Source organism: Crocuta crocuta, unplaced genomic scaffold, assembly GCF_008692635.1.
Source record: "Crocuta crocuta isolate KB4526 unplaced genomic scaffold, BGI_CrCroc_1.0 scaffold152, whole genome shotgun sequence".
NCBI classification, from domain to species: Eukaryota; Metazoa; Chordata; class Mammalia; order Carnivora; family Hyaenidae; genus Crocuta; species Crocuta crocuta.
Window position 1 is genome coordinate 4,716,867 of NW_027528798.1, and position 17,736 is coordinate 4,734,602.

Genomic DNA, 17,736 nt, shown 5'->3' on the forward strand with positions numbered 1-17,736 from the left:
TGGGCTGGTGCCCCACTAGGGGTTTTAAGATTGGAGAGGGCTCCACAGTTATGCCTGACCTGCACTCCATCCCCCCTGCATTATGGATGGAGGCCAAGGACTTCCTCAGAACCCCCACAGGTTGCCTGGCTACCCTGGGCACAGGGTTGGATGATGAACTAACTGTTTTTAGAAGACCACAAACTCAGGAGATTTCGGTGGGACTGATTTAGGATGCTCTGTGTTTGGGGAATGGGAGTCGGGAGAGAGGTAGATGCCTGCTGCCTCTTAAACCACCCTGTATAAAATCTGCAATACAGCTTCCATGTACCTGTGCCTGAAATTTCTGCAATAAAGAGGTGTTTGTAAACTCTCGTTTCTTTCTTCCTGCCTGAGGGTGTCAGGCCTGGGCGGACAGGGGATCCTGGAGGATATTAAGTAACAGGCTGATGTTTGTGATTTGACAATCTCCCTCTTGCAATTCCTGGGCTTACGATTCCCCTGAGGCCTTGGGTCGCCCTGCCCCACTTCCCAAAGGGTAGACCTAGGGTCCTACCAATTCACCTTTTTCATGGGGAGGGTCTGAGGGACTGTAACCTGGGTAGCTAAATTGATCCAGTTTGGGACTCAATGAGTCCATGTTCTGGTAATGGACATAAACTGAACGGGATGTCCTGAGATGCACAGGGATTTGGTTAGTCCAGTACGTGGACATTTGTTCTGCCTCAGCTCTGAAGAAAGGGTTACTCGGCCTCACCATTTGCTTGGCCTCACCCATTGACCAAAGGGTACCAGAGGGACGAAGCTTCCGCCCCCAGCCCGGAACCTTTCTTCTCAACCCTGCGCAGGTTCCGGGATCCAGGGCTCGGGCGGGCCGGAAGTGGAGGCGGTTGGTGGGGCTGGTGGGGCACAGGGACGCGGCGCGGGCGGCGGTTTGCGGGCGACGGGTGGACCGAGTTTAGTGACTGCTGTCTGGTTCTGGCAGGGCTGTACGCCGCTGTACTGTGCGCGGAGGTAGCGAAACGAACGCGGCGTGGACGAGGCGCCTGCGCCTGGGCCCATGGCCTCCTCCTGCGCGAGCATCGACATCGAGGACGCCACGCAGCACCTGCGGGACATCCTCAAGCTGGACCGGCCCGCGGGGGGTGAGCCAGGACACTGGGGGTGGGCCGTCGGCGAGCGGGCAGAAGGGCGACGCGGGTGTGGGCCTCCCTCAGTGCCCACAGGTCCCTCAGGACCGATTCCTCATCCTCCTGAGTGGTGAGGGAAGACGAGGGTTGCAGCGGTAAATTGCTGAGCGTGCCCCTAAAGGGTGCAAATCCTTTCCCATCCTGGAGCCGGGGCTGTTCTGCCTCGTCCTTCAGCGTCTCTGCTGAAGGTGAGGCTCCTGCTCTGAATCCGCAGGGTTCTGTTTGTGTCCTGGCCCCAAGGTCTGTAGTGTTCCTGGGACTAGCTCAGGTTCCCTATCCTTGTGCCATAGTTCAGAGGCCTGGTCTGAGCTCCGTATGCGGAGTTCTCGGTCTAGACCTAGGCGCTGTGCTGAGGCGCCACTGGTCCCCCTCTGCAGTTTGCCCTTCACTCTGGAATACAGACTCCAGGTCTGCTATTCTAAAACTGATTTTCAGGAGGAAGATGGCCAGCCCCAATTCTATGTCCTTTTTGGGATTGAAGGAAATCACAGACTGCATGGCACTGATTGGATTAGACTACAAACATTTGCAAGCTGTAGTTTATTTCTATGTATTTAAGCTTTACTTGGGTTTGCAGTGATACCTCAGAGCTGCTCCTGCCCTCACGGAGCCCTGAGGACATAGAGAACTAATGAGATTGTAAGGTCATGGAGCTGTCATTGAAAAAAAGTATTTTGGTACTGTGATGGAGATGTGGTAGATGAGGTTGGGGCTGGAGAGTGCTTGAGAACAGATCTGAGACCGAAGGTAGTGTTTAGTTTAGGTGTTATAATATGAACAGGTGATTGAGTGTCAGGAATGGCATTCTGCAAAGAAGAAATAGCATGTGTGAAGGCACCAAAGTTTCCTGGCAGGTTCAGGAACCTGTGAAAAGTTGCAGTGGTGGAAAGACTGGCTGGTGATGGTGGTATGGGTATGCAGTGACCACAGCTGAGAACAGACCATAGTCTGTTTCCTCGTACCCTGTTCTTAAACCTGCTGGGAGGCCCAGACTGGCTGCTTTTGGAAGTAGGTACTGGTACTCACACTGGGTGGGTTTAGCTGCCCCTTACCCCCTAAGGAAAATCCATCTGCTGCCTGAAACCACTAAGCATTTGGCCCCAGACCTGGAGTGTGTGAGCTTGGCTTGGACCTCTCCTGCTCATCACCTCTGTGCAACTAGAGTGCACAAAGCTTTGGTAGAGTCTGATGTAGCCAATATTTTGTAGCTTGTTTGTCCTCATGGTAGCCTGCCTGGGAGGAAGAGTGGCTAGCTTACCCCTGAGCAGCTAACGTGGCTCTGATCCAAATGAAGTGGCTTGCAGGCTTTCCACTTAATTCCTTATTTATTGGTTGGTACTAAACACCCAGTTTGCCAAGTAGCTCTTGCTTGTCTCCTCTCACTGGAGGATCTTTCAGATCGCATGCTGTTTTGTTACTAGAAACTTACTGTGTTTTTCAATGTGGAGCCCTAGTCTCTTTGTCACCTGGGAGTTTTAGGGTGGTGTCTGAGCCTATCAGGGTGCTTGTAACAGCCAATGGCAAACATCTGAAATACTGTCTTTCTCAACTACACACCCTGTCCTAGAGTTTCTCTCCACTTTGTCCAGCTCCTTCATGTCCATTCCTTCTGAGTTTACGTGCCCAAGGTGTCTTCCTCTGAGCCATTTCTGTGAGGGGCAGGTTCCTTTCTTTCTTACTCCCACGTCTTACTGATGTTCTTTCATGCATTAGGAGTCCATCTTGCTTCTCTATCTTCTACCACTATCTTGGTCTAGGATCTGGTATCTCTTATTTGGATTCTCAACTGTGCTACATGCTGCCTTAAAACAGTCAATCTTTTGGCCATAGCAGGCCATGTCACCTTCCCATTTAAAACTCTTGTGTAGCTCTCTAGGGGCACCTGGGAGGCTCAGTCGATTGTGCTTTGCATCTTGATTTCAGCTCAGCCCATGATCCCAGGATAGTGGGATTGAGCTCCTTGTCAGGCTCTGTGCTGAGCCTGGAGCCTATCTGGGATTCTGTCTCTCCCCCTCTACCAATCCCCTGCTCATGTGCGCACATGCTCTCAAAAAAATTAAAAACTATATATACATATATATGTATAAAGAGAGAGAGAGAGAGACTTTCCTGTGGCTTTCATTGCTACAGAGAAAATTTAAGCATCCAAGATTTATACCTGAGATCTCTGTAGCTTATTTTATCTCCATCTTTCCTGTTTGTGTGTTCTGCCACATAGGCTGTGATGGCACTCCCTCTATGTAGTCTGTCTTGACCCTCCCTATGATTTCCCTCAAATACACAGAGTCCCTCTGTGCCAACCTGAGCCTAAGTATTAATTGACTTCACTAGGTTCTTGATAGCTTTACTCTTCCTTCCGGTAGAAGAGCCCCATGTATATCCTCGGTCTTGACAGAGACTGAGTGAACTATCAGAGTTTATGAAACAAAAGATGAACCAAGGGCCCTCCTCCCCACTGACATGGTTCCCTCAGTGGAATGTTTTTCGAGCAGCTCATGGTTCTTGAATGAAGTTCTGCAGGAGGAGAGGCCAGTGGGCATGTGGAACAACCTTCTCAGAGTGGCCCTTTCTATCCGAAGGTCCCAGTGCAGAGAGCCAGCGGCCATCTAATGCCTACAATGGGGATCTCAATGGGCTTCTGGTCCCAGACCCCCTCTGCTCAGGTGATGGCACTTCAACAAACAAGCCTGGTCTCCGAGCCATACCACCTATTAACCTTCAGGAAAAGCAGGTCATGTGAGTGTCTGGAAAAGGGCAGTGGTGGTGCTGGGGTCTTTGGGATGGTGCACTTAACCACATTGTATTTGTACTAGAGTGAGAGGAAAGGACAAGCCAAAGAGCTTGGCCTGGATCTGAAGTTTAAGCTTCCATTTTAGCATGGAAATAGGCCGATTACCAAGGAGGGAGGTGAACAAAGGGAACTGTGGGTTTGGGGACCAGTAGACCAGACATTGATGAGCATCTGGGACTTGACATCTTTACCAGAGTGGTTGTATTCTCTTCCCCTCCCAACCCTGCCCATTGAGACTTTGTGGGAACAGGAGTCAAGCTTGTTCACCCCTCCCCACAGCTGCCTCTCAGGAGATGACAGCTCTACGTGCATTGGGATTTTGGCCAAGGAGGTAGAGATTGTGGCCAGCAGTGACTCTAGCATCTCAAGCAAGGCACGGGGCAGCAACAAGGTGGGTGCCAGGATGTTGTGGCATGTATGGTGAATGGGGTCACATTCAGCCTCTCCCTTCCCTACCCCATGCTCCCAGTTCTTATGGGGACCACAGGTAGTATGCCTCAGTCTCAGGAAGCCAGGGTTAGCTGCCAAGTCTTTGTGGGAATCGGACCCCAAGAGTTGTGAATGGGTGGCTAGGCTCTCACATGTGGACTCTGGCAGAGCTACCCTAGCCCTCAGCCTCTATGACCTTCCTCACCTTGGTTCTCAGGTGAAAATCCAGCCTGTGGCCAAGTATGACTGGGAGCAGAAATACTACTATGGCAACCTGATTGCTGTGTCCAACTCCTTCTTGGCCTATGCCATTCGGGGTGAGTAGGGGCAGGGGAAAGGAGGTGGGTATTCTGCTAGAAGCCTCAGAGATGCAAACCCAGTGTCAGCCTGCTTAGCCTTTAGAGTACAACTGAAGGCTTGTCTGTGCTGCCCTCACCTCAGACAGGCCTTGGGGTGCCAAGTGGGAAAACTGAGCTTGAGACTGGTAGTAGCAATGAGGCAGGCAAGGGCAGGGCTTCTCTGCTGCTTCCTGGGCCTTACTCATGGCCTACTGCTCTTCTGATTCCAGCTGCCAACAATGGCTCAGCGATGGTGCGGGTGATCAGTGTCAGCACTTCGGAGCGGACCCTGCTCAAGGGCTTCACAGGCAGTGTGGCTGATCTGGCCTTTGCCCACCTCAATTCCTCACAGCTGGCTTGCCTGGATGAGGCAGGCAACCTGTTTGTGTGGCGCTTGGCTCTAGTTAATGGCAAAATTCAGTATCCTTTTCTGGGGTTGGATGGGGGACTGAAGAAAGGTGGGTGGGTCTGAGGCTGCCAGATACATCTCATTATCCACCTGTTTAGCCCTTAACACCCTGCTCAGAGAAGAGATTTTGGTCCACATCCAGCAGCCAGAGGGTACACCACTGAACCACTTCCGCAGGATCATCTGGTGCCCCTTCATCCCTGAGGAGAGTGAGGACTGCTGTGAGGAGGGCAGCCCAACAGTGGCCCTGTTGCATGAGGACCGGGTGAGGGAACCACGCATGAGGGGAAAGGAGAGGACAGAGCGGCCACGGGTGGGCATGGGCTGAACACTCATCTTGTACCCTCCAGGCTGAGGTGTGGGACCTGGACATGCTTCGCTCCAACCACAGTACCTGGCCTGTGCGGGTCAGCCAGATCAAGCAAGGCTTCATCGTGGTCAAAGGCCACAGCACAGTAAGCCTGCAACTGACTGCCTCCTTGCTCTCCCCACTTTCCTTACATCCCTCATCTCTTCCCTGAACACACCAGCCCACGGAGCCTTACTGGCAGTCTGCCCATGGGAACTCTGAACACAAAGTGACCCTTACCTATGGAACACTTGCCTAGCCTGGCTGCACCCTGGGCGTCTGATCTTCTGTACAGTCCTCCATTTAGTCAGTCTTTCGTAAAAATGTACGCATCCACTGTGGGTCAGCTCAGCTCACTACCATCCTTACCTGAGAAGGGCTTACTCCCACGACAAGGCAGGTGGCAAAGCAAGGCTCTTTGGGTGTTTTCCAGTGTCTAAGTGAAGGGGCCCTTTCACCTGATGGGACTGTCCTGGCTACCGCAAGCCATGATGGCTTTGTGAAGTTCTGGCAGATCTACATTGAAGGGCAGGATGAACCAAGGTAAGGGAGAGCCTGAGGGCCCGAGACCCGCCCCGTCCCCTCAAGGTTAGGGCCAGATCATTCGCTCAGGCCCATCATGTCTTCTTTCAGGTGTCTGCATGAATGGAAACCTCATAATGGGAGGTCCCTTTCCTGCCTCCTGTTCTGTGACAACCATAAGAAACAGGACCCTGAGTGAGTGAGTGGGCAGGCAGGTGGGTGGTGGGCTGGACCTTAGTTCTCCAGTAGGGGGCCCAACCAGCTGTTTGATGCCTTGCTGCTTTGCAGAGTCCCATTCTGGAGGTTCCTTATTACTGGCGCTGACCAGAATCGGGAACTAAAGATGTGGTGCACAGTGTCCTGGACCTGTCTGCAGACCATTCGGTAAGCAGAGGCTGGCTAGGGGCAGCAGGGTTATGGATGTGGGCTTTTTCCACTCTCATTAATCCTGCCTCTCTGGCCCCTCAGCTTCTCCCCAGATATCTTTAGCTCAGTGAGTGTGCCCCCCAGCCTCAAGGTTTGCCTGGACCTCTCAGCCGAATACCTTATTCTCAGCGATGTGCAACGGAAGGTAACCTACAGTGGGGCACCCTGGGCAGAGCTGGCATCATCATGGCATCAGGGGATGTTGGGCACATCCACAGCCCTCACAGAACTCAGCTGTGAGTTTACTCTCTGTGCAGGTCCTCTACGTGATGGAGCTGCTGCAGAACCAGGAGGAGGGCCGTGCCTGCTTCAGCTCCATCTCTGAGTTCCTTCTCACCCATCCTGTTCTGAGCTTCGGTATACAGGTTGTGAGTCGCTGCCGGATGCGGCACACTGAAGTGCTGCCTGCTGAGGAAGAGAATGACAGCCTAGGGGCTGGTGAGCTGCTCTGGGTCAGGATATATTATGTGGGGAAGTATGGAGTCATAGAGGGCCAGGGCTTAGTTGCCCATACTGTCTTTGTAGATGGGACCCATGGAGCTGGTGCCATGGAGTCTGCGGCTGGTGTGCTCATCAAACTCTTCTGTGTGCATACTAAGTGAGTATGTTGGGAAGTCTCACCTGTGCCCTGTCTGTGCCCCTCCCCACCCTACGGCTCCTGGCCCCTTTGAGTCCTCTCCTATTTTCTTCTCTGCCTCTAGGGCATTGCAAGATGTGCAGATCCGCTTCCAGCCACAGCTGAACCCTGATGTGGTGGCACCGCTCCCCACCCATGCTGCCCATGAGGACTTCGGTGAGTGAGGAGGAATAGGGAAGCAGGTTAGACTGACCAGGTTCTGAGATCTGACTCAAGTGGCAGCTTTCCCCACAGCATTTGGAGAGTCTCGGCCTGAACTAGGCTCTGAGGGCCTGGGGTCAGCTACCCAAGGCTCCCAGCCTGACCTCCGACGAATAGTGGAGCTACCTGCCCCTGCTGACTTCCTCAGTCTGAGCAGTGAAACCAAGCCCAAGTTGATGACACCTGATGCTTTTATGACACCTAGCACCTCTCTGCAGCAGGTATGCTGGCGAAGGGGTGTGGGGCTCAGGGCAGGGGGACCCAGGAATGTCCTACCTGAAAGCCATAAAGTGCTGATCCCCTGCCTTTCCTCAGATCGCTGCCTCCCCCAGCAGCAGCTCCAGTTCCAGCTCCAGCTCCAGCTCCTCCTCTCTTACAGCTGTGTCTGCCATGAGCAGTACCTCAGCTGTGGACCCCTCCCTGCCCAGGTGAATTGAGGCTCAGAGTTGGGGGATGGCAGGGGCTGGTGCCAGGTGATATCAAGCTCTGGCTGCTACACCTCAGCCTTCCTGCCAGCAGGCCACCCGAGGAGCTGACTTTGAGCCCCAAGCTGCAGCTGGATGGCAGTTTGACCATGAGCAGCAGCAGCAGCAGCCTGCAGGCAAGCCCACGCAGCCTCTTGCCTAGCCTGCTCCCAGGTCCAGCTGACAAACTGACTCCCAAAGCACCTGGACAGGTGTGTGTGTAGGGTTGTGTATGAAGTGCAGGGTGGCAAGTATATGCTAGCAGGAAGCTTGGTGGCACTCTCCTCTCAGCACCTGAAGTCTTTCCCTGAGGTCATTCCAACCTCCCCTGTTCCCTGGAGGGCAGCTTCTCAGCCTATATCCTATATTCCCACTTCCTCTTCTCCTGGGCTGTGGGATTTTTGACCCGCATCCCCCACTATACAAATGGGTTCCATCTCTACAAATGTCAGGGCCTCATCTCTGTGCTCTCCCCTTCCCCACATCCCACCATCTAAGTCCCATCTTTGCTCCACCTCAGGTGCCTACTGCTGCGTCTGCATTATCACTGGAGCTGCAGGAAGTGGAGCCTCTGGGGCTACCCCAGGCTTCCCCCAGCCGCACCCGCTCCCCGGATGTTATCTCCTCAGCTTCCACTGCCCTGTCCCAGGACATCCCTGAGATTGCATCTGAGGCCCTGTCTCGTGGTTTTGTCTCCTCTGCTCCTGAGGGCCTTGAGCCAGACAGTATGGCCTCAGCTGCCTCAGCGCTACACCTGCTGTCCCCACGGCCCCGACCAGGGCCCGAGCTCGGCTCTCAGCTTGGCCTGGATGGAGGCCCTGGGGATGGGGATCGGCATAGTACCCCTTCCCTTTTGGAGGCAGCCTTGACCCAGGAGGCCACAGCCCCTGACAGTCAGGTCTGGCCTACGGCACCAGACATTACTCGTGAGACCTGCAGCAGCCTGGCAGAGAGGTGAGGAGCCTGGCAGGAGAAAGTGTGCTGGTGGTAGGGGTTTCAGATAGAATCATCCACTGTTGAGCCGGCATGTCCCTTCAGTCCCAGGAATGGCCTCCAGGAGAAGCACAAGAGCCTGGCCTTCCACCGACCACCTTATCACCTGCTTCAGCAACACGATAGCCAGGATGCCAGTGCTGAGCAAAGGTAGGTGCTACCCTACACTATTCGTCTCATAGGGAGGGCCAGTAAGTGGGCCGGTGCTTTATCTTTCTCTCTCCCCTTCCTATAGTGACCATGATGACGAGGTGGCCAGCCTTGCCTCTGCTGCCGGGAGCTTTGGCACCAAAGTTCCCACTCCACGGCTGCCAGCCAAGGACTGGAAGACCAAGGGATCTCCTCGAGCCTCACCCAAGCTTAAGAGAAAGGGCAAGAAAGATGACGGGTAGGGGGTGGGGTCCTGGGGCCTGGGAGAGGGGTGGTCCCCAGGCTGCCATGCCTGACGTGGCCTGAGGTGCTTCTTGTCCATGGTAGGGATTCGGCTGTGGGATCCCGGCTCATGGAGCACCAGGTAAGTGAAATAACACCTTTTGTATTTCTGGGACTCCTCCCTATGAGGATGGGAAGGGCTCTGGGCCATTCCTTGGTCTGGTGAGTGAGAATGTATGGGCAGAAGCACCTGATTGTCGGTGCTCCTGGCAGGTGGCAGAACCTCCTGAAGACTGGCCAGCACTAATTTGGCAACAGCAGAGAGAGCTGGCAGAGCTACGGCACAGCCAAGAAGAATTGCTGCAGCGTCTTTGCACCCAGCTTGAAGGCTTACAGAGCACCGTCACAGGCCATGTAGAACGTGCACTAGAGTCAAGGCACGAGCAAGACCGTATCCTTATGGGTTGTCGCCGGGCATGGCACGGGGGTCGGGGTAGGAGCAACATTCTTGGCCCTGGAAAGGGATGTAGGACCCACTTTGGGCCTATTCCTTAGCTACAACACAGAGCGGCGGCTGGAGCGGGCACTAGCTGAGGGGCAGCAGCGGGGTGGGCAGCTGCAGGAGCAGCTGACACAACAGCTCTCCCAGGCACTGTCTTCAGCTATAGCCGGACGGCTAGAGCGTAGCATACGGGATGAGATCAAGAAGACGGTGCCTCCATGTAAGTTTTTCATGGAGACTTCAGGGTGGGCCAGGTGGGAGTGGGGCTTCCTATCTGTCAAGCTGCCTTTCATGGCTCTACCTATTCCCCCTCACCCTGCCCCAGGTGTTTCCAGGAGTCTGGAGCCAGTGGCAGGCCAACTGAGCAACTCGGTGGCCACCAAGCTCACAGCTGTGGAGGGTAGCATGAAAGAGAATATCTCCAAGCTACTAAAGTCCAAGGTGCTGTAGGGCCCCAGATGAGAAAGGTTGGTGGGTGGTGGGCCAGTTGATGAGCCCAACTTGGGCTCAGCCTTTCAACTCAGCTTTCCCTCTGCCTCCAGAACTTGACAGATGCCATTGCCCGAGCAGCTGCAGACACATTACAGGGGCCGATGCAGGCTGCCTACCGTGAAGCCTTCCAGAGCGTGGTACTGCCAGCCTTTGAGAAGAGCTGCCAGGCCATGTTCCAGCAGATCAACGATAGCTTTCGACTGGGCACGCAAGAATGTGAGTGGGGTCATATGCTTCAGGGTGGGAGGAGCTGTCCCCCTTTCCCCCACTATCCTTCTCATGGCCCCTGTGGTCACCTCTCAGACTTGCAGCAGCTAGAGAGCCACATGAAGAGCCGGAAGGCACGAGAACAGGAGGCACGGGAGCCTGTGTTGGCCCAGCTTCGAGGCCTGGTCAGCACACTGCAGGGTGCCACTGAGCAGATGGCAGCCACTGTATCCAGCAGCGTTCGGGCTGAGGTGCAGCACCAGCTGCACGTGGCTGTGGGCAGGTGTGTGGGCAGGGTGCTGGGCAAGGTGGTGTGTTTGGAAAGCGCCAAACTGGACTTCTTATCTACCTACCTCCCTCACTTCCTTTGCAGCCTGCAGGAGTCAATTTTAGCACAGGTACAGCGCATCGTTAAAGGTGAGGTGAGTGTAGCACTTAAGGAGCAACAGGCCGCGGTCACCTCCAGCATCATGCAGGCTATGCGTTCAGCTGCTGGCACACCTGTTCCTGCTGCACATCTCGACTGCCAGGCCCAGCAAGCTCATATTCTACAGCTGCTGCAGCAGGGCCACCTCAATCAGGCCTTTCAGCAGGTATGCCAGGTATTAGGTCCAGTTAAGGGTCAGGTGTCTCCTGACAAGGCCTACATACCATATTCTACCTGTCAGGCTCTGGGTAGTCTGGCCCCAGTAGGCTCTTCTTGGTTCTCTTTGGCCTTTCTGACCATTTCCCCTTCTTTTCCCTCTGTTTGGTTCCAGGGTCTTTCTACCTCAGTCTACCTTGCTTCATGGCCACCCTTCTAAGGAAACCTTTCCTGATCCCTTAAAGTAACAACATAACATAGCCCTATGTTACTGTCTCTGGGCCCCTGGGCATCCCCTTCTGGTGCCCTCAGTGCCCTACCCTGGTCATTGTTTCCCTGGCCGCACAGCCAGACGAGCAGGTATTCCATTCTGATGTTTGCTGTAAACACTGTTCTTATTCTAGGCCCTGACGGCTGCTGACCTGAACCTGGTGCTGTATGTGTGTGAAACTGTGGACCCAGGGCAGGTTTTTGGGCAGCCACCTTGCCCACTCTCCCAGCCTGTGCTCCTTTCCCTCATCCAGCAGCTGGCCTCTGACCTTGGTACACGAACTGACCTCAAGCTCAGGTGAGCGGATTTGGATCAGGAGACAGGCTAGGGTGGAAGTGGGGGAGCAGTTCAAAGCAGAGACTTCTGCCTGACTGTGCTTTCTAATTTTTTCCACCTCTGTCCCCACCCATCTCAGGCTTTGAGGCCCCCCCCCCTTGTCAGCAGTCCCTCTGGGCCTCAGTGCCACCAGGGGGCGCTCCAATTTGCTGGAGCCCACCTGTATCCTGTCCTTTTCTTCCACCACAGCTACCTGGAAGAGGCTGTGATGCACTTGGACCACAGTGACCCCATCACTCGGGACCACATGGGCTCTGTCATGGCCCAGGTGCGCCAGAAGCTCTTCCAGTTCCTGCAGGCTGAGCCGCACAACTCACTTGGCAAAGTGGCCCGGCGTCTCAGCCTCATGTTGCTTGGCCTTGTAACCCCTAGCCTCCCTTAGCTAAACCTGCTTTGCCCAGGGGTGGGGGTTGAGGGGTCGCTGAAGGCCAGCAGACAGGCTTAGGCCAGTGTCTGCCCTTTTACCTGCTTAGGCTCCCACCTCTGGTGTGTTTGAGGGGAGAGCACTGGCTGTGGTCTACAGGTTGTGGTAGCCGGCAGATTTTGGCTGAGCCCAGGGTGGGTATTGTGCCTTCTTGGGTTCTGCCATGCCTGGAGCATGACCCCTGAGATCATGACACCACTTGTGTTGAATTTTCCATATTCCTTTTTACCTCCGATTTGGATCTTTTTGTTTTTGAAAAATTGAGAAATTCAATTAAATGCTTTTGGAATAAAATGGAGTATGTGTGTGCTTTTGGTGTAACTTCCCTGTGTGGAGTTCTGTCTAGGCTAACCCAGGTGCCTGGACACCCGCCCTCATCTGCACAACTGCTTTCCCAGAAACCCCTCCATCTCTGAAACAAAGGTCCTGGGGTCATCTCTACAACCCTGTGTCCCTGGTTCTTCTCTCTCCCGTCCCTACCCCTCCTTTGCCAATCTCGGTACTGGGGCGGGGCCGCCAGCTAGCTGGCTTTGGGCCCCGCCCCCAACTCCCATCCAATCACAGGCCATTCTTCTGGGGGCTGGGCCGAAGGGCTGCGTTTCCAAGCTACTAGCTCAAGCACTAGGCTCCCAGCCGGGGATGATGCGCAGCTATTGCTCCTGTCACCACCGCCAGCAACTGCCCCGACCGTCCGGTGTGCTGGGGCTGTTGCTGCTGCTGCTACCGCTTGGTGAGTGCTGGAGTGGGGACCCAGCTTGGCAGCTGGGCATCACACCCTTTCCCCAGTCTGGGTATAGGGTGTGTGGGAGCTGTGCCTCAGCTGTGCCGAGAACCAGGCTGCAGAGGAGGTGCGAGGGCTCCAGAGAGGGGATAATGTGTGCCAGTAGCTTCAGGATGCAAAATGGGCATAGACTGAGGCCTAATTGTGGGGGAAGGGTCCTGAAATTCCACAGCCCCCATTCCGATAAATGGAGACATAGGCTCTGATGGGACTCCTAGACCAGCTGTAGGACCCCTGAGGGCCTCTTTTAGGGTCTCACCTAGATCCTGACCCCGGTATTCTGCTCTGCCTGGCTGTAAACATCTGTCTTTGGAGATAGGGTGGGAAGGCCAAGTGAAGTTTATCTAGACTGCAGGACAATTTGGGGAGCCTTATAGCACTGGACTCTGCCCCTCTTCTCTGTGTCCTGACTCCTTCACTTGGAAAATCCTTACCTGGCCTGCAGCCCTAGAAGCTCAAAGGTGGAGTCAGCCCCTTGGGATGAGACACCTTCCTCCTCTCTACATATCCTGTCCCTGTTGCATCTGGGGGGGTGGTGTCAATGCAGGTGATCCCCAGACATGCCCCTTGGTTCCCTTGGGTGCCTCTGTTTCACGCTGAGTCATGTCCCCAGAGCACATCCAGGTAAACAAGCTCTTGGGGGCTTGGTGGGGAAGGGGAGCAAGGCGGCTCATCCTCTCAACCATTCTCCACCCCCACCCCTAGTCCTTGTATCTCCTCTGGCAGCAGCTGCAACAGGCCCAGGGGGCTGTGACACCATATACCAGGGCTTTGCTGAGTGTCTCATCCGCTTGGGAGACGGCATGGGCATCGGAGGCGAGCTGGAAACTGTCTGCAGGTAAGGGCAGGTGTGAAGACAGCCGCCTGATCACCAGACTCCCACCACCACCCTTGGGGCCCGAACCTTTTCCTTCCCATTGGAAAAGCCTCTTTGCCCCAGCTAATGACCCTAACCCCAAGCCTTTAACAGGTCTTGGAATGACTTCCACATCTGTGCCTCCCGAGTCCTGTTGCGCTGTCCGGAGGAGGCTGCCGCCGTGTGGGAGTCACTGCAGCAAGAAGCTCGCCGGGCCCCACACCCAGATAACTTGCATGCTCTGTGTGGCACCCCTGTGCGCATTAGGGAGCGTGGCACAGGCCCTGAGACCAACCAGGAGACGCTGCAGGCAACAGCATCTGCACATAGCCCAGCCCCTGCACCCCCACTGCTGGCAGCTGCTCTGGCACTCGCCTGCCTCCTGGGGCCTCTGGCCTAGCCAGTCTGGTGGAATGGCGGCACCCCCTGCCTCCTACCCTGCTCTGGTGGCTGCCGCCGGGGCTCTGCAGAGTACCCCTGGCTTTCATTAAAGGCATTTATATTTGTACTAAGCTCCTTTCTTTCTTCTGTCTATAGCCTGCTTGGCTGGGGAGGAGGCCTCCAGAAGCTGATCCCTAGGACTGGATGGGCAGGGCCCATGGCTGCCACAAGGGACTCAATCTTTCTACTTACAGACACTCATTTCCCAGGGCTGGCTGTGTAAAGCTTTCCATTGTTTGCAGGTTCCAAGAGCTCTGGTGGTGGCCTGAAATCTGCCGGAATGCATAGCCTTCCTCTGTTCTCCCAGGCTGGCATTCCTACTACCCCTGCCCACCCATCCTATCCTGGCCTTTATAGGCAATGTGAGAGGGTGGAGTATACTACCTCACCCCCAAGCCCCTCAAAGCAGTCCACCCCTATCCCACATTCAAGCTTTCACATTCCTCCCATGCCGTCTCCTCCCTCTAGTAATTACCACCTTAGCCTTCGAGATAGATTAAGTGCCCTGTCCTCTCCCTCTCTGGGGTCCTGATCTACTTGAGGGGAGCCTGTTCCAGAAAGCGGGGAGTCCCTGTTGGGGTCTGTATTCAAGTTCCTGAGGTGACCTGGAGCCGCAGAAACTGGGGTCATGATGAGGATTTCTCTGGACTCTACTCAACCTTGTTCTTTGAGAAGAGGTATACAGTGTGAAGTCAATCCCAGAAGACTTTCTGGAAGCATGGAATGAGCATGTGGTGTGTGAGGAGCCCCTGTCCACTCTGGTGAAGAGGAAGAATCTGCATGGGCAGAATCCTGAGGGAAGGAGGAGTCCTCAGAGAGGGTGAGACCCTCTCTGTCTTCTACCACCACCCCATGACTTGTATGGGCAGTGCCACGAACTCACTAACTTCTGCTCACACTCCCTCCTCTTTATTCACCATTTTTTAAAATTGAGAATTTATTCTGGTGTTAAGCTCTTTTTCATTCTATGAGGCCCTCATTCTGTGAGGCCCTGCATAAGCCAGCTCTGCCCACAGTTGATTCAGTCTACCTCTGCGACTCCCTCCTGTCTGAGCATGGAACAGCGATGTGCCTACCTAGTCCTTGACATCAGGGGAGGCTTCAGGGAAGGCATGTGATGGGGATGATAGAAGAGGTCAGAATGGATGGGGCTGAGTTGGACAGGGTTTTGTAAGAGGGGCCCAGAAGAATCAGGGTTGACATTAAGAGCTTGGCAGACTAGGAATACATTAAAGCCCATGCTGGGAAGCTATTGTTCCCAGGACAGAATCCGGGCCGAATTGAACCATCGTTTGGCTCCAGGGTGAAAGGTGCCTCGAGAGACATCCATTCTCACGTGTAGGATCCCTCCTTCATCCATGCTTCCCAAACACACAGTTACCTCAGAGACTCAATCAGCTCTCTCTGCCCTACCTTTACTTCTGTGCCTCATTCACCTGTACTTTTATCTCTACTTCTGTCTCCCAACCAGTCATTACCCATCTTCTCACATCACTTGAAGGAGAAAGTTCAGGAGAAAACTCCTTCCACAACTGTCCCCCTTTGACCACCAGAATTTTCCAGAAGCAAATGCCAGCCTTTTATTCCCTTGGGTCTTTGTACATTTATTCTCTGTACTCAGAACATCCTTTCCCATATCCTCCTGGTAAACTCCTTTTCTTGTTCAGTATCACCTCCTTCATAACCCTGACTCCAAGCTGAATCAGAAGCCTCCCACATAGCCACACAGCTCTCCAGCTGTCTTCTGTCTCAATACTGGTAACAGTGACTTGCTACTATCTGGGTCTGGGTCAGAATCTTTCACTCTTTATGTCTCTAGCACCCAGTTTCAGGCTGGGTATAAAGGGTGCACTTGTAGAAGTGTGAGAATGAAAGAATTTCTAAGCCTAGCATAGAAAGTGTTTTATCAGTAAGAGCTTGGATGGAGAATGACCTCAGCATGGAGGATTTGGGGCAGCCCCCTTACTGAGCCTGGGCATAGTTTGGGAAGGATGATGCTGGGAATCCAAACCCCAAAAGTCTTCTCAAAGCCACTGTTGATGGGTGGCCAGGAGTAGGGGCCCATCTGTGTTGGCCAGCCATCAGAGGGATTACTATCCTCCTGCTGTGTCCTACTTTCCCCTGGTTTTTGCTCCCTAAGTCCTTGCTCTTCCCCGGAATTGAATGACCTGGAGTGTGTGCATGGGGCTGGGGATAGAATCTGCTTTCTGGCCACGGGCTTAAGAGCTTTGTATGTTTTATCCCAGAGCTGGAGGAGAGGGGCGGGCTGATAGGCAGACTGGGCCCCAGACACATCTGCTCTTCCCAGAGCATCATGGTGATGATGTGTCTTAGATTTACAGCTCTGTGGCCATGGAAAAGCTTGTTGTTCAGGGTAGAGGCTTGGGGCTGAATGTCTTGAGCGGAGTCCCTCTGTATCAACATACCTCTTCACTTTAGGGCCCTGTGATCTTTACCAGAGCCCAGACCAGCACCTTCTAGTAACCAGGGCTCAATAAATACTTGTTGAATTAATTTGCTTAATGTCTGTAAAACTGGGGTGTTGTGTGGATTTCTAAGCCTCATCAACCCTAGAATTCCATATTATTTTTTAAAGTTTATGGGGCCACCTGGGTGGCTCAGTTGGTTAAGCGTCCGACTTTGGATCAGGTCATGATCTCACAGTTCATGGGTTTGAGCCCCGCATCAGGCTCCGTGCTGACAGCCAGCTCAGAGTCTGGAGCATGTTTCAGATTCTGTATCTCCCTCTCTCTCTGCCCCTCCCCTGTTCATGCTCTCTCTCTCTCCCTCTCCCTCTCTCTCAGAAATAAAGAAAAACGTTTTTTAAAAAGTTTATTTATTTATTTTGGAGAGAGAGAGAAAGCAGGGGAGGGGCAGAGAGAGAGGGAAAGATAGAATTCCAAGCAGGTTCCTCACTGTCAGCACAGAGCCCAATGTGGGGCTTGATCTCACAAATCGTGAAATCATGACATGTGCAGAAATTAAGAGTCACTTATTTTTTTAATTAAAAATTTTTAAATGTTTACTTCTTTTTGAGAGACAGAACACAAGTGGGGGATGGGCAGAAAGAGAGAGGGAGACACAGAATCCAAAGCAGGCTACAGGCAGTGAGCTGTCAGCGCAGAGCCTGATGCAGGGCTAGAACCACAAGATCATAACCTGGACCACAGTCTGATGTTTAACCGACTGAGACACCCAGGTGCCCCATAGAGTTCCATATTACTTTTAACCTTCACAACAACTCTCTGGAGTCAGGATTATGACCCCATAAAACAAGAAAAAATGAGGCTTAAGGAGGGGAGATGTCTTGCCCAAGGTCACACAGCTGTGGAAGTATCAGAGCTTGGGACATGATTCCAGGTTTTTTAGCCCCAAAGTCCATGCCCTTAATTATCACACTAGACTTTTGGAAGTGATTCTTTTTGCGAGGGAGGAGAGGAGTGATTTTTAAAGTTTTTTTTTAATTAAATTTTTATAGCTTAAAACAATGTTTATTTATTAGAGAGAGAGAGAGCTCTCGCAGGGGAGGGGCAGAGAGAGAATCCCAAGTAGGCTCTGTGCTGTCGGCAGAGCCCCACTTGGGGCTCCATCTTATGAACTGTGAGATCATGATCTGAGTCGAAACCAAGAATCAGGCACTTAACCAGCTGAGCCACCCAGGTGCCCTTTAAATAAAACTTTTATGAAACTCTACTGCATAAAACAAACCATGATGTTTTATTGGTGTTAATGTATTTTTAGGT

General features: G+C 53.5%; 2 protein-coding genes across 3 annotated transcripts; both read left to right on the forward strand.

Annotated features, from left to right (window-relative positions):
- Positions 1 to 881: 881 nt before the first annotated feature.
- EDC4 (enhancer of mRNA decapping 4) lies at positions 882 to 12,213 on the forward strand. Of its 2 annotated transcripts, none has more exons than XM_077755621.1 (29): positions 882 to 1,124; positions 3,749 to 3,905; positions 4,240 to 4,351; positions 4,607 to 4,706; positions 4,958 to 5,147; positions 5,254 to 5,401; positions 5,487 to 5,591; positions 5,919 to 6,028; positions 6,119 to 6,202; positions 6,296 to 6,391; positions 6,476 to 6,578; positions 6,691 to 6,871; positions 6,959 to 7,031; positions 7,135 to 7,226; positions 7,293 to 7,492; positions 7,587 to 7,699; positions 7,791 to 7,947; positions 8,256 to 8,689; positions 8,774 to 8,878; positions 8,964 to 9,116; positions 9,206 to 9,242; positions 9,374 to 9,551; positions 9,667 to 9,822; positions 9,928 to 10,043; positions 10,145 to 10,310; positions 10,398 to 10,584; positions 10,675 to 10,894; positions 11,289 to 11,452; positions 11,681 to 12,213. In XM_077755621.1, exons 1-29 carry the CDS (start codon positions 1,040 to 1,042, stop codon positions 11,871 to 11,873), a joined length of 4,215 nt encoding a protein of 1,404 aa, XP_077611747.1. In that variant the 5' UTR covers positions 882 to 1,039; the 3' UTR covers positions 11,874 to 12,213. The 2 variants fall into 2 exon arrangements, with proteins under 2 accessions (XP_077611747.1, XP_077611748.1); XM_077755622.1 differs by having other exon boundaries at positions 7,305 to 7,492.
- Positions 12,214 to 12,433: 220 nt separating this feature from the next.
- On the forward strand, positions 12,434 to 14,040 carry NRN1L (neuritin 1 like). The gene is made up of 3 exons (XM_077755502.1): positions 12,434 to 12,645; positions 13,402 to 13,534; positions 13,667 to 14,040. Exons 1-3 carry the CDS (start codon positions 12,555 to 12,557, stop codon positions 13,950 to 13,952), a joined length of 510 nt encoding a protein of 169 aa, XP_077611628.1. The 5' UTR covers positions 12,434 to 12,554; the 3' UTR covers positions 13,953 to 14,040.
- The last annotated feature ends 3,696 nt before the right edge of the window (positions 14,041 to 17,736 follow it).

Coding starts and splice junctions, on each gene's coding strand:
- EDC4 (XM_077755621.1), top strand. CDS start 1,040: ATGGCCTCCTCCTGCGCGAGCATCGACATCGAGGACGCCACGCAGCAC. Junction 6,029..6,118: donor GAAGGGCAGGATGAACCAAG/GTAAGGGAGAGC, acceptor GTCTTCTTTCAG/GTGTCTGCATGAATGGAAAC. Junction 7,700..7,790: donor GTGGACCCCTCCCTGCCCAG/GTGAATTGAGGC, acceptor TCCTGCCAGCAG/GCCACCCGAGGAGCTGACTT.
- NRN1L (XM_077755502.1), top strand. CDS start 12,555: ATGATGCGCAGCTATTGCTCCTGTCACCACCGCCAGCAACTGCCCCGA. Junction 12,646..13,401: donor GCTGCTGCTGCTACCGCTTG/GTGAGTGCTGGA, acceptor CCCCACCCCTAG/TCCTTGTATCTCCTCTGGCA. Junction 13,535..13,666: donor GAGCTGGAAACTGTCTGCAG/GTAAGGGCAGGT, acceptor AGCCTTTAACAG/GTCTTGGAATGACTTCCACA.